At 42.0% G+C, this 15,152-nt stretch overlaps 1 protein-coding gene across 2 annotated transcripts in view; it reads left to right on the forward strand.

Moving 5' to 3' along the window:
* Positions 1–1,302: 1,302 nt before the first annotated feature.
* The window catches only part of LOC124132893 (synaptotagmin-17-like), a 42,652-nt gene continuing 28,802 nt past the window's right edge, over positions 1,303–15,152 (forward strand). Inside the window, exons 1-2 of one of the 2 annotated variants that reach the window (XM_046497052.2) lie at positions 1,303–1,378; positions 11,523–11,691. In XM_046497052.2, coding sequence (XP_046353008.1) covers positions 11,680–11,691 — 12 coding nt within the window. In that variant the 5' untranslated portion in view covers positions 1,303–1,378; positions 11,523–11,679. Of the gene's footprint in view, positions 1,379–1,629; positions 1,767–11,522; positions 11,692–15,152 lie in introns of those variants that run through there. The other variant, XM_046497060.2, reaches the window with a different exon arrangement.

Consider the following 15,152-nt stretch of genomic DNA (forward strand, 5'->3'; position numbering starts at 1 on the left):
GGGAATCGAACCCAGTTCTTCGGCTCTGCGAGCTAACGCTTCAACCACTAGGCTTCCCCACGCCCCACGGGAATAGATGAAGACAACTAGCCCTATATACTATAACAACCCGATCCTATTCTCTTCGACTCATGCGATAAGCATGGGCTGCAAGGTACTTACTCTCCCCTTTCTGTTTCAAGATATGGTGAAAATAACATTGGGGACTCCGGAAAAGAATAGTTGGTCATAATTCCATGTTTGTCAAAGAGAGACTAAATGGGATTGGGTGATCAGGCCCGGCTTGGGTCGCTGCTCATGTTATCAACCACTTGGTTGCCTGGGTCAGACTCGCATGATGGAGCCTGATCGTGGCTACGTTGGTGACTCCCATATGAATCTCGCTGGTCTGCCTGTCCTAGAACAAATGAACCAATCCTTTTAATGATTGATGAATTAAGGGCCATGCTAGGTCAAGTGTTGTTTACGAAAAGTGATAAATGATAAACAAGCCGTGTTTAAAAACCTGACTTGATTTACGAACAGGTGAAAATGGTAAACACTGCTTTTCACCTCAAAGGTAATTTATATGACATCGAAAACAACGCTTGCACATACTGACACTGTTCGAATGTCTGATATTTATCTTCTATTTCTATTGCCTTATGACATGCGTCCAAAAGAGAACAATATTTTTATGCCTTTTTGAACGTTACGTATTCTGTTTCAAACCAGACATGTTTCTACGATTAAAGTTGTTTTGCATCCATGAAAGGTCGTTTTACAATGTAAATACTGACACGACCTTGTCATAAAAAATAACATGTTTACATATGTGTATTAAGTGAAAACAAAATGTGTCAAACAAGCATTCGATTTTTGACATAAACAATGTGTCATATTATATGACTTCAAGAAATATTTTAAAACATTTTTTCGTAAAATGTAATCAGTGTTTTCTAGCTTATTCCTTGATCAATACAAGTATGTATGATCTGTTTTCAAGCTGTGCCCGTGTAATTAATTTACTTACCAATGACATTTTGCAGTGCTCGAATGTTGTCAATATCACGTAATAAGCGAACCCCTCGTTATACAGCACATCGTATAGAGAGGACGACAGTGGACAGATACGGCCACATATTATTGATCATAGTTGTAGTCACCTTCAGTCTAGTCAACGGTATTCTGTCGCTCTAAGAAAACACCATTTGACTATCAAAGGAAATGAATGCTTAAGGCAAGAACCAATCAGAATCGATTTGGGATTGTGTTGCCCGGCAACCGATCTCTATTTCAATCAAGTCTCCCCGTGGGTCAATCATTCGAGAGGACATCCTGTTGCTGATCAGGTCGTTTCGCGTGGTCACTTGTCAACAGATAGGAATATACAAAGCAGGTAGGCGACGTCTTGTTTATTTAATGCTATTGGCATCGTGCAGCACGCGACAGGGGAAGTGATATTGACATACATCGATGCAATTGACATGCAATATGCAACGGTATTTTTTTTGCATTTAACACCGTCGCTGTGTATAATGATATGTCGCTATTTAAAAGCTGTTTCATATCGTTATGTTTATATTCCGTGCTTTCTCTGTGTTACCAGTGCTTGTTCGTCGTGCTACCTGCAGAGATAAGATTGTGGCTGACAGCTGTCACATCGTATTTTGAAATTGACATTGAAAAGGACGGGCTAATTAACCTAGTGCGTATATGGCTCCAGATGGGACCGTTAAACACGAAAAGCCTGCTGAATTTTTGTACATAACGCACATGCAGTTAAAGTAAGTGCTGATAATGTTAAAATTTTATGTTCAACAATTTGTTTATTCAACGTGTATTGTTTACTACGCGTGACAGCAAAAGGTCACCATAGGTCAATGCAGACGTTGGTATGTACGTCACATATCAAATGTATTTTGTCCACTGTCTATACCTTGTGTGATACGTTGTGATGCTTGATACAAATTATCCATCTATTCCATACCGCGTGCACCTGTGCTCTGACACCACTAGGTTGATTTACCTGTTAAAAGAAATGTGACTGTTAAGTTTTAATTTTGAACCAATTCATATGCGATGAAGATCATGTTGACCACGGATTTCATCTTTTTAATTCTTTAATGCGATGTCAGATACATGTCCTCTTGCATGTGCTTATCAATAAGTGTATATATACAAGGCACTAGCATCTGTACCTAACGCTAACGACACAAACACCTGTATCGAATGCTAACGGTGCCGGCATCTGTACCGCATGCTAACGGTGCTGGCACTTGTACCGCATGCTGACGGTGCTGACACCTGTACCGCATGCTAACGGTGCTGGCATCTGTACCGCATGCTAACGGCGCTGGCGTCTATACCGCATGCTAACGGTGCTGGCACTTGTAACGCATGCTAACGGTGCTGGCATCTGTACCGCATGCTAACGGTGCTGGTACTTGTACCGCATGCTAACGGTGCCAACACTTGTACCGCATGCTAACGGTGCTGGCATCTGTACCGCATGCTAACGGTGCTGGCACTTGTACCGCATGCTAACGGTGCTGGCATCTGTACCGCATGCTAACGGTGCTAGCACTTGTACCGCATGCTAACGGTGCTGGCACTTGTACCGCATGCTAACGGTGCTGGCATCTGTACCGCATGCTAACGGCGCTGGCGTCTGTACCGCATGCTTACGGTGCTGGCACTTGTACCGCATGCCAACAGTGCTGGCATCTGTACCGCATGCTAACGGTGCTGGCACTTGTACGGCATGCTAACGGTGCTGGCATCTGTACCGCATGCTAACGGTGCTGGCATTTGTACCGCATGCTAACGGTACTGGCATCTGTACCGCATGCTAACGGTGCTGGCATCTGTACCGCATGCTAACGGCGCTGGCGTCTTTACCGCATGCTAACGGTGCTAGCACTTGTACCGCATGCTAACGGTGCTGGCATCTGTACCGCATGCTAACGGTGCTGGCACTTGTACCGCATGCTTACGGTGCTGGCATCTGTACCGCATGCTAACGGTGCTGGCATCTGTACCGCATGCTAACGGTGCTGGCATCTGTACCGCATGCTAACGGTGCTGGCATCTGTACCGCATGCTAACGGTGCTGGCATCTGTACCGCATGCTAACGGTGCTGGCACTTGTACCGCATGCTAACGGTGCTAGCACTTGTACCGCATGCTTACGGTGCTGGCATCTGTACCGCATGCTAACGGTGCTGGCATCTGTACCGCATGCTAACGGTGCTGGCATCTGTACCGCATGCTAACGGTGCTGGCATCTGTACCGAATGCTAACGGTGCTGGCATCCGTTCCGCATGCTAACAGTGCTGGCATCCGTATCGAATGCTAACGGTGCCGGCATCTGTACCGCATGCTAACGGTGCTGGCACTTGTACCGCATGCTAACGGTGCTAGCACTTGTACGGCATGCTAACTATGCTGGCATCTGTACCGCATGCTAACAGTACTTGCACCTGTACCTTGTGCGATATACCAGCACTTACAGATACGTGCCTTGTGTGTGTTCGATATATCAGCATGTACAGCCAAGTGCCTTGTGTGTGTTCGATATATCAGCATGTACAGCCAAGTGCCTTGTGTGTGTTCGATATATCAGCATGTACAGCCACGTGCCTTGTGTGTGTTCGATATATTAGCATGTACAGCCACGTGCCTTGTGTGTGTTCGATATATCAGCATGCACAGCCACGTGCCTTGTGTGTGTTCGATATATCAGCATGTATATCCACGTGCCTTGTGTGTGTTCGATATATCAGCATGTACAGCCACGTGCCTTGTGTGTGTGTTCAATATCAGCACTTACAGTCACGTGGATTGTGTGTGTTCGATATATCAGCACTTACAGCCACGTGCCTTGTGTATGTTCGATATATCAGCACTTACGGGCACGTGCTTTGTGGATGGTTTCGATATATCAGCACTTACAGCCACGTGCCTTTTGTGTGTTTATATAACAGCACTTACAACCACGTGCCTCGTGTGTTCGATATATCAGCACTTACAACCACGTGCCTTGTGTATGTTTGATATAACAGAACTTACAACCACGTGCCTCTTGTGTTCGATATATCAGCACTTACAGCCACGTGCCTTGTGTGTGTTCGATATATCAGCACTTACGGCCACGTGCCTTGTGTGTGTTCGATATAACAGCACTTACAACCACGTGCCTCGTGTGTTCGATATATCAGCACTTACAGCCACGTGCCTTGTGTGTGTTTTCGTTTCTCAGCATCTATAGCCACGTCCCTTGATTATGTTCGATATATCAGCACCAACAGCCTCGTGTCTTCTATATGTTTGATATACCAGCACCAACAGCCACGTGACTTATGTATGTTCGACATATCAGCACCAATAGCCTCGTGACTTATGTATGTTCGACATATCAGCACCAATAGCTTCGTGCTTGTGTATGCTCGACATAACAGCACCAACAGCCACATGACTTATGTATGTTCGACATATCAGCACCAATAGCTTCGTGCTTGTGTATGCTCGACATAACATCACCAACAGCCACCTGCCTTATGTATGTTCGACACATCAGCACCAATAATCTCGTGCTTATATATGTTCGACATAACAGCACCAACAGCCACCTGCCTTATGTATGTTCTACATACTCGATACAGCAAGGCTAAGTAACAATTGTTATACCATTGAATTATGAATTCCTCAGTCATATTGTAATATTGTAACATTGTAACATTGTAACATTGTACAACTAAACCAGTCTACGTGACGACCATTTCGCGTATCGACTATTTGCACCGTTTTAGCGATAGTCTTCCAATACATACCTACGTATCATGACGACAGAGCACAGCTAAGTGATGTAATCGTCTAGTATTGGACAGGGACGTTGGACCATGATACAAATGTAGGACCCATTTCGCAAAGAATATTTAGCTGGTCCTTTGGGAATAAATTCTAGTTGAATTAAACGCTCAACTGTTCGTGAATGGACAATACACTTATAGGCCAGAGCTGTTCAACAAAGCGATCTCGGAGCTGCGATTGCCGTAAGTCTATGTTTAAGTATGGGAGTTACGATCGACCGAGCGCTAAGACCGCTTTGTGGAACGGGGCCCAGCTCACCATGATGCTTCACGAATCTTACACGTGAAACTTTAGGGTAAACTAATTATCATAGTGTAACTATACCACCACGGGGTACTCTAACACATCACACATTGCCCTCAAGCATGGACCCAAACCGGGTCTCTAGGGTGACGAGGCGTCACTTTAACCACTTGACTACCCTACCGCTTCATTCACACTATCAACAACAGCACGAAGCACTGTACTCGCGTGATGTTTATATCGGAATATGGTAACAAGATTCTAACGCCGCTGTAACAGTTTAACACAGAGAGCTTGCTTATAACAAAGGTCATGATGACATAGAAACAATAGTCCTAGCTGTTTGGGATCTGTTTCAGCGGATAATTGAGACTGGGTATTCTCTGTCGTTGACGTTTTATATTTAATCCTTGCCCAGGTGTCAACAACCAAAAAATATGTTTTGTCTTCTCGACTTACGAATACCCCCCTCTAGTTATTCGATGCATTATCGACTCACCATTATGTACGCCCTTGTTAAATGCTCTGAAATCTCACCAATAAATCATTTCAGTTTTAGCAGGGCCCCTTAAAATGAATATGGAGGTAGAGGATTCATTGTCTTGGTGCATATTGCTTCAACAACCGTACTGTCAACCGTCGGCTGTTGTAAAGTAAACACAATGTTAAAATTCCATTAACCGAGAAGACCTGGGCTTGATCAAGTCTTGAGGGACTGTTCTTGCATCCCTTCAAAATGTCATGCAGGCACGACCAGACTCCAACTCCTGCAGATCGCTCTCACCGGGAGAAATGTGTCATCACTCTCGGTGTGATTAATGAGGGCGAGACTGAGATTGGGAAGGGTGGCTGAGACTGGTTGATGGCTGGAGACAAGGCTGAGAATTACGAGGCATGGTTACGCGGTGCTTGATTGTTGGCATTTCTACAACTGAAGGCGATTAACTAAAGACCGTTTCGACCTCCTGCAACGTTTGGCTTTTAATGTGGAACAGCCAGGGCGCAGGTCGCTGTGTGTGTTGTGCGTGTGTGTGTCAATAACAATTACAGTGTTTTGTGGAGGGGCATAAAAATGACAGTTATTTTACTGTAAATTATAATAAAATCCGTGTGATATTCATAAGTTCCTTTGTTCAAGCCTACATTGCTACCTTTCAGCATCTCCCTATGATGATTGAGTGTCGGAACGCTATCAGGCTGATGTCTTGTTTTTCACACAATATTGGTCCCAAAACCGTTCAAAAACATTCTTCTATTTTACATGCATGAAGGAAAAACAACACACGTTTGTATAGGGTAATAAAGTACAGTAGGAACGTCAATCTATCCCACGTGAACATTTTTTTTACCCGAAATGAAAACCGTTAGTTGTTATTTATCATCACCATGTGTACATTTCGTGAATTATAAATATATATTTTCTTTTGTTTGTCGTATGGATAACGGTTCGCCACTCTTCCTACGTGCATCATACAGTGGATCTCGACAGGTGTTCGTCCAACGTTATATCAATACATATCACTCTATTTGAGAATAAAAGGTGTGATTGATCAAGCCACCGATACCAGGTAGTTTGTCCCGCGTGCGAGGCAGTGGCAACAGCTGGTTACGTTATCGGGCGTCGCACATGTCAGATCCGCGGTTTTAACAGTACAAATCTACATGATTGGAAATGTCAAGGGCGCTGCTGTTTATCAAAAGTATATTGTTTTTGTCAATTCAGCATTTTAATTTATTAAGCTTATACAGGCTGTATACTTATTGGTTTTCCAATTGTATAAATATTCAGTTAATTCCGATTTTAAGTTGTATATAATACACCCATGCTAATGTCACCCCCTAAATATAATGCTTGTTAGTAAAGGGGTGACTATAATTAGTATGAGTATATATATGTAACTATGATTATTGTTATTAAACATTTGTATTACCCTGGAAGGAAATGCAGTTACCACGCATCGTCCCTGTTTTTGTATGCGTTGTCATTTGCTTTCAAGTTGTTGTTTTTTCTGTTTGTTTGTTTGTTGTTTACGCTGCACTCAGCAACATCCCAGCTATATGACCGTGGCCTTTAAATGATGGAGTCGATATCATGAGCAACGACCCACGCTGTTGGGGGCCGTTGGCACCGAGTCAACGCGCCTGACCACGCGTTTAATTAAATAGCTCCTTACGACAAGAATAGGTTGCTGGGGACCAATTCCAACCCGGAAACCCTATGGGTAGAGTGAATGTTATTTTACGCCACATAAAGCACTATTTCAGCTAGTTCATAGCGGACTAAATAATCGAGATTTTTTCAGACTAACCTCGTTGTCGGAGTACGATGCAGCTAAATAAACACGGTCTCACATCGTGTCCACCCGATCCCCATTCTTGTCGATTCCTCCGACAAGGTTGAGATACTGATTCTACCTCTGAAAACCAAGGGGAGTAGTGTCTGATGGCACCCGTGAAGATCCGGGTTAGAATTGGTCTTTAGCAACCCATGCTTGTCTATCCCCGTGAAGATCCGGGTTAGAATTGGTCTTCAACAACCCATGCTTGTCTACCCCCGTGAAGATCCGGGTTAGAATTGGTCTTCAGCAACCCATGTTTGTCTATCCCCGTGAAGATCCGGGTTAGAATTGGTCTTCAACAACCCATGCTTGTCTATTCCCGTGAAGATCCGGGTTAGAATTGGTCTTCAACAACCCATGCTTGTCTACCCCCGTGAAGATCCGGGTTAGAATTGGTCTTCAACAACCCATGTTTGTCTATCCCCGTGAAGATCCGGGGTAGAATTGGTCTTCAACAACCCATGCTTGCCGTAAAAGGCGACTATGCTTGTCGTAAGAGGCGACTAACGGGATCGGGTGGTCAGGTTCGCTGTCTTGGTTGATGCATGTCATCGTATCCCAATTGCGTAGATCAATGCCCTTGATGTCAATCACTGGAGTGTCTGGCCCAGACCGCCTTCCCGAGCCAAGGGCGTTAACTGACTATAAAACTTCAGGATCCACCCTTGCAGAACTAGGCTGGAATTCCAGAGTATTCTATGCATAGTTCAACCAGAATCGCGTAACGAACTACACATGCGGTTCGGAAACAACATGGATTTCAACGTCCTGATTTCGGTCGACTGCGGGTTTTGCAAAATATGTGTACCGTCAACTGAATGTCGACAGATATTTTGCAAATCTTTTCATTATTTCAATCAAGGTGCTCAAGTGATTTGATGCACTTCGCGGGGTAAACCCATTTTATTAGAATATAGATCTTGATTTTTTATCAGATCGTCTTGACTGGGCGCCGCCATTGTGTTTGAAGCTAATGCAAGTGATATGAGAGGTGGAATCTGATTGGTCGACAGGAAAGACATAGAAAGGACATAACTCGTGATAGCCACTGATGGTCCTACGATCGTGTCCAGAAATTCCAGCCCAGTTCGGCAAGGTTGGAAAATGGACTTTTATAGTCAGTAAACACCCTTGCTTCGGGAAGATGGGTCCAGACTCGATTATTTACCGCAGTCATATGGCTGTAATATTGCTGAGTGCGGCGTTAAACAACAAACAAACAAACAAACAAACAAATAAAGTTGTGTGGAATGTAGCTCAAGCTAGCTCCTGATTCTGGCTTGATTAAATGTTCATGTCACGATAACATCGATGATCGATTATCCTTACTGATACTACTTGACGAAAACACAACAACAGACATGTCCTCACAGTATAATATTTATATACTAGATTTATACATACAGCGCGTAGGGACCTTTACGAAACGATTACAAGTAATCCAGACTTTCTAAAACAGAAAGGAATATGCGAAAATGGATTCTTAATGTATAATCCGTCACACCTTGACGGTAGATTAAATACCCACAAGACCCGTGAAGATCCGGAGTAGAATCTGTCTTCAGCAATCCATGCTTGCCTTAAAAGGCGACTGGGCTTGTCGTAAGAGGCGACTAACGGGATCGGGTGGTCAGGCTCGCTGACTTGGTTGATACATGTCATCGTATCGCAATTGCGTGGGTCGATGCTCATGATGTCAATAACTGGATTGTCTTGTCCAGACTCGATTATTTACAGTCGTCATATACCTGGAATATTGCTGAGTGCGGCGTTAAACAGCAAACAAACAAACAAAACATACCCATACGGCAAACACGTAAACCACTAACTGCGATTATTCAAATGTCAGTCGGAGTGATCGCGTTACTAAACGTTAATATCATTTGTCATTCATACCTGACAGCAGATTATTTTTCCAGCTTAGTTTGTAATTCGATCTGAACATTCCTATCGATTTTTGGAAAGTTCATACATCCATATTGTATGGTGTTAAAAAATCGCTCACACAGCCACACAACCCACACAGTAGATCAAGGAGCCTTTTGCAAAACTTCAGTTGGTGTGCATTTCATTCATGACATATTCGAGACTTAAAAGGTGATATATGAAGCATGTGCCTGTCATCCGTGGCAGCAGGTAAAACACACAATTTCGCTATATCATGTTCCTATCTAGTTGTTTCCTTATCTATCGGGTCTGTTATTCAGTACCTTCATCTTTTTGTCACCTATATTAAAGTCGTGTTTGTTTCTTGTCACCTGAGTCCTTGTTTATGAAGGAAAATGCCCCCTCTGTATTTGTCGAGGATATTTAAGAAGGGTGAGATGAGGTGAGGTGAAATGGGGTTTAACATCGCGTCCGAGATTATTGCACTTATATAGTGACGTGCATGCACGTGTGTGTGTGTGTGTGTGTGTGTGTGTGTGGCTGCTTGTATGTAAGTCCGCGCTGATGCCGATTTATAGTGCTAGCTCACTGAGATACCATGCAGCATCTTAACATGAATACCCCACTTGGACACAGTTTTCTGACTCCGAGCCGACCAGTCCTTGTTTTAGCCCCTTAATTTCGAGCGCCAGAATGGGTTACAACAAGTACCACCTTTTAACGTCTTTTGGTATAACGCGGCTGGGGATCGAACCCCGGACCTTCCACTCTCCGGGCGGACGCTCTACCACTAGACCACGGAGGCGGTCTATTCAAGAAGGGAAACCTATCTGTCATATTTTTGTTCGACTTGTAATTTCTCCACTTTTATGCCCCAAACAACTATTGAGATTAAGATTCATAATGTGATTATTGTCGTGTTGTAAACAAAATCTTAATGGATAACTGACAAACTTTTTTTCTTCAAATTTTTGCATTTTTTCAAATGTTTGCATTATTTATTTTCTTCTGTGTCATAATCTTTCTGTAATATGTTTCACGTTGTGATAGCCGACACCTCAGTTGCCATGGTGATGACTTTCCGATAATTTCCCCCGAATCGATCGCTAGGTTGGACGTGACAATAATCAATACCAATTATTAGCCCGGGGCTGTTGTAATTGGACTGTCTTGTAAACAGACAAGGAAAATGTCAACCGAGCAGGCTGGTATTTATTTCATGAAATAGACATACGTCTTCTATTGTAGATTTCACTACCTGTTGCCTGAGACTGCGTAGAAGCCCTTGCAGGATCTTGCAACAGACGAGTCATTCAGTGTGGATTTCAATTTAAGGAATAAAATACACCATACCAAGACGTCGGAATTAAATGTACCTTTACGATATCCGTGTAATGGCGACAGTATGTGATCTTTGGCATTGTAGCTCACCTTTAAATATACGGATAAGCTCTTGAAAAAGTCTGTTTTACGTGTTTGTTATGCATACACATAATTAAATATATTTCACGTATGGTTTGATTCAGGTTGGAGATGTTTGCAAGAGAAATATATTTAGGTCCAAGATGTTGTGTCAGTATCTTTCAAACTGATGAGACCGCCTCCGTGGTCTAGTGGTAGAGAAATGGGCTCCACACATTGTACCCATTTTGGGAATCGAACCCGGGTCTTCGGCGTGACGAGCGAACGCTTTAACCGCTAGGCTACCCGACCGCCCCTTGATTAGTTGATGAGCTTCCATTTGAGTATACTTTTAAGTTCTCCAACTCCACTCTGTCCCTGACTTCTATCATGTGAAAACACGACACATCCCCTTTTTGTTTAAATATATTGAACTTAGAAGCGTATATTACTCCACTGAACCAAATTCATTAGTCAATCTAAATGATGCTCCCGAACGAGTATACAATGCCAAGTTCTCGACGGGAAAATTATATACAACCTAATGCCTCCCCGGGGGCTTAGGTAAGGCAGTGTATTATGAATGTATGACTGCAGCTCCGTACAAGGCTTAGTTGAAAACTAGTCATTTTTAGGGTTAGTAAGGAAGTCAGACTCGCCCTGATTGAGCACATGTTATCAAGGCCTACTCTATGAGCAGCGGCATCCCAGATTATGTTCTTTTGCCAATATCTCGCTGGTGATGCCGCTGTAATTGCGAAGTGATTAACTTACTCTCATAAATATCCCTTTTCTTTCAGAGGCTGAGTGTAGCCCATGTTGTTATGACCGTGCGGCCAGATAACATCATTGCACTAGCGGTGTTCCATAGAATCACGATGACCTACGGTGAATACTAATCAATAAAGGACAACGGTGAACATCTTCTGTTGACGTCTTCAACACAATACGTATATCATGTTTGCTAAGGTAAGTGAAAAAAAGCAGCATCTTTTGACCTAGATTATCTCTCAGTTTGGAAGAAAGTATAAACAATATATTATATGATAAAAGATTCAGTGCCCTTTGTCTATTTGTCTGAACGAGTAATTTTGCCATTAGCTTTTAGCTACTTTATAGAATTGTTCATTTCATAATATACTGATGACCGACATTTAAATCTGATTTTTATATAATTCTTGAATGAATATAACATATACCACGTGAAGACATATGTGCATGCGTAACAGTGAAGTATACCTAACAATGTATATCCAGTGGAACCCTTTAAATAATTTGGAGACTCTATTCTTCACACTGAAGGGAACGTCGATATACAATTTAAGTCCACAGTAGCAACGGATGATCCATTAACAAAGAATGTTGTTAATTCGGACGATTATCCTGAGAACGAGGCTTTTCAGTTTAAAGGGGTTTCACTGTATATAAGCTACTGTACGTCTTGGCAATAGATTAATGTTCATTATTACCTGGTTTTAGATGTTCGAAGCAAATCGTTCGTAATTCTCGTGTTGTTACAAAAATCTATAGTTTTCGTGTTACGGGATGTAGTGTCGACCGGCATATATTGTCACCGTCGTTTTATGTCGCCAGGTATATATTCTCGCAGGCGAATCTCGAAATATCGCGATCATTAAACAACAAAGATATCTGCATGTGTTAATACTTATAAATTGAAAACGAGCAATTCCGCTGATAAGGAATATTACTTATAAGAATGATAAAAAAAAATGCAAAGTGCGCTTGTCAATTGTCACCTTTCTTAGGGACAAACATCATAAGTGAGTTTGGATCGGTATTCGGGTGACTGCAAGAGATTACATTCAGCAGCATCGAGCGTACATTACCAACACGAACCGCTAAATATAACCGCTCGCAGTCCCCTGATTCTAGCTCGAGTTGAAACCACGTGATCAAAACTCAATGACATTCTTGACATTCATGAAAAGCACACTTTACAACGTTTTTCATTGCTGTAAGTAATATTCCTTAAAGGCGGAGTGGCTTGTTTTCACTATATAAGTATTAATACACATGCAGCTATCTTTGTTAATTACTTGTCGCGATATTTCGTGATTCTATTTAAAAGTGGTGATTCTATTTCAAGTTTAAAGCAATGGCAAGCATGGTTAAGCAGGGTAAAGCAATGTCAAGAAGTGTCAAGCAGTGTAAATATGAGTAAACCAGGGTAAAGCAGGGTAAATCAGGGTAAAGCAGTGTTAAACAGTCACTGTGTAAATCTGAGTAAATTAGTGTAAACCACTGTCAAAAAGGGTAAAGCAGTGTTAAACAGTGTAAATCTGAGTAAATTAGGCTTAACCAGTGTCAAAACGGCTAAAGCAGGGTAAAGCATTGTTAAGCATTATGTCAGGGTAAACCAGTGTCAAAGTGGGAAAAGCAGTGTAAAGCAATATAAATCTGAGTAAACGAGGGTAAAGCTGTGTCAAAACGGGCAAAGCAGTGTAAGGCAGTGTTAATCTGGGTAAATCAGGGTAAACCAGTGTCAAAATGGGTAAATCAGGGTAAATCAGGATAAAACAGGGTAAAGCTGAGGAATCTTGATTATGTTTTAAAATTGTACCAGTTTACCTTTCGTGACTCTCAACAGAAACTATGGTCATGTATATCTGAATGAGATAGAGTTCCATAGTCCTGCGGATGTGCAGACGAATACCTACGACAGTCAGTGTTAATAGCACACATTTATTTCATTAATCCAGCATGAATTTGATTCAGGCTATCAAATTAGTTCACGACCTGACAGAACGGAGTGTTTGTTGACGCAAATTGCTTTTATTGAAGTTCACGACAGGTAGATTCGGTAGATATACACTGTTAAATGTCACACTGTTAGAAAATGTTGTTTTATTTTCCCCATTATAATCCCATGACGTCAGCGTTGCCATGGAAGCAAAGATGCTCACACGTCAGTTGCTAGGCGAGATAATCCGACGAGCGCGAGGTACGGAATAGCAGAGTGGATGTGCTGAAAAGACAATCAAATCGTCCCGACCTTTACCAGTGTCTTTGAAACCGTATTCAGTATTGCTTCTGACATTGTGACATTTAAACATTGCTCTTTGACAAGGTGTTTTTTTCCTGATATATACACGATAGTAATCTGGAGTTTTAGTTTTTGTAAACATGATTAAGACATCCTTGTATCACAACAGTCTCAGCTGATAGACGTGTCTTTCATACATCTTCGCAAAGAGTTCATTTAAAAACTAATCTTTAAAAAACATGTTTGCAAGATTCGTCTCATAACTTTTTTTCTGATTCCAAGGCTTCAGTTGGTAAGACATGACCCTCATCGGTGTAAGAGATCCACATTCGGAAATGTAATCATTCAAATATGAAAACTTATTCAGACCTCTCCAACTCAAGTTTATACAACGGCTTGTATTGTTTTTCTATATAATTTATAATAATAATTTATATAATTTATATTTGCCTAGATTTATTGAAGATCACATTAGTTTTAATAAATCAAAATACCATATAAATCGAGGAAATCTGAATGTAAACCGGACATTCTTGAACATCAACCGGCGTTTGAACCAGAGACTCGTTCTGTGATGACAACCGAGATACTGTAACTGACGTCATTCATGACATTCTGAATGTTCAGAGCTTAGGATGGCCAATCAGGGTCAAAGTCCTGTAACTGCACGCTATGTCGGCAGTCTGTCAGAGAGGAAATTAACTTGATACAGACAGATCTCTAACAATTACCTGGGAAAGCGTTTGATGTCTCGCGCGATCATTTGTTCGGAAGGTTACAGTGAGAGCGCAGGTACCGATTGAGGGACACCCGATTTGGGCTTCATACCCAGGGAATTGAACCCGGGTCTTCGGCGTGACCTGCCAACGCTTTAACAAAACCACTGGGCTACACCGCCATCCCAATAGTTGATATAGTGCAGTGAAGTTTCAAACCCGCAAACCTGCAAATATCAATACTAACCGACCATTTTATGTTTAGGTGTGTTTTCAGTTGAACACGAGCAATCCTTGGTAAAACTTTCGCCCATAACCTCTGCCTTGTTTTTTTGTTTTTTTAAAGAGGCATAACCTGGATAGAATTATTACAAAAAATATTATGTAGGGTTAGGATTAGGTTGCCCTGACCCTGGCAAAACTTGAAGCAGGGGTTACGGGCGGAAATCTTTCCCAATTCATTTCCTCTCAGGAGCTTCAGATATTTTTTTCTTAAGAGTATCGACATTTATTTAGAGGCTCAATGGACTATTATTTCTTTTGAAGCATCATGTTTTTAATTTTTCAGCAATTTATAGGTAGGATTAAATGTTTTTGAAAGTTGAATTTGCAGCTGTTTGAGGATGTACATTTCATGTTCAATTTAGTTTGTTTGTTGTTTAACGCCGCACTCAGCAATATTCTAGCTATATGACGGCGGTCTGTAAATG

Source organism: Haliotis rufescens, unplaced genomic scaffold, assembly GCF_023055435.1.
Source record: "Haliotis rufescens isolate VD_foot unplaced genomic scaffold, xgHalRufe1.0.p SCAF_20, whole genome shotgun sequence".
NCBI lineage: Eukaryota > Metazoa > Mollusca > Gastropoda > Lepetellida > Haliotidae > Haliotis > Haliotis rufescens.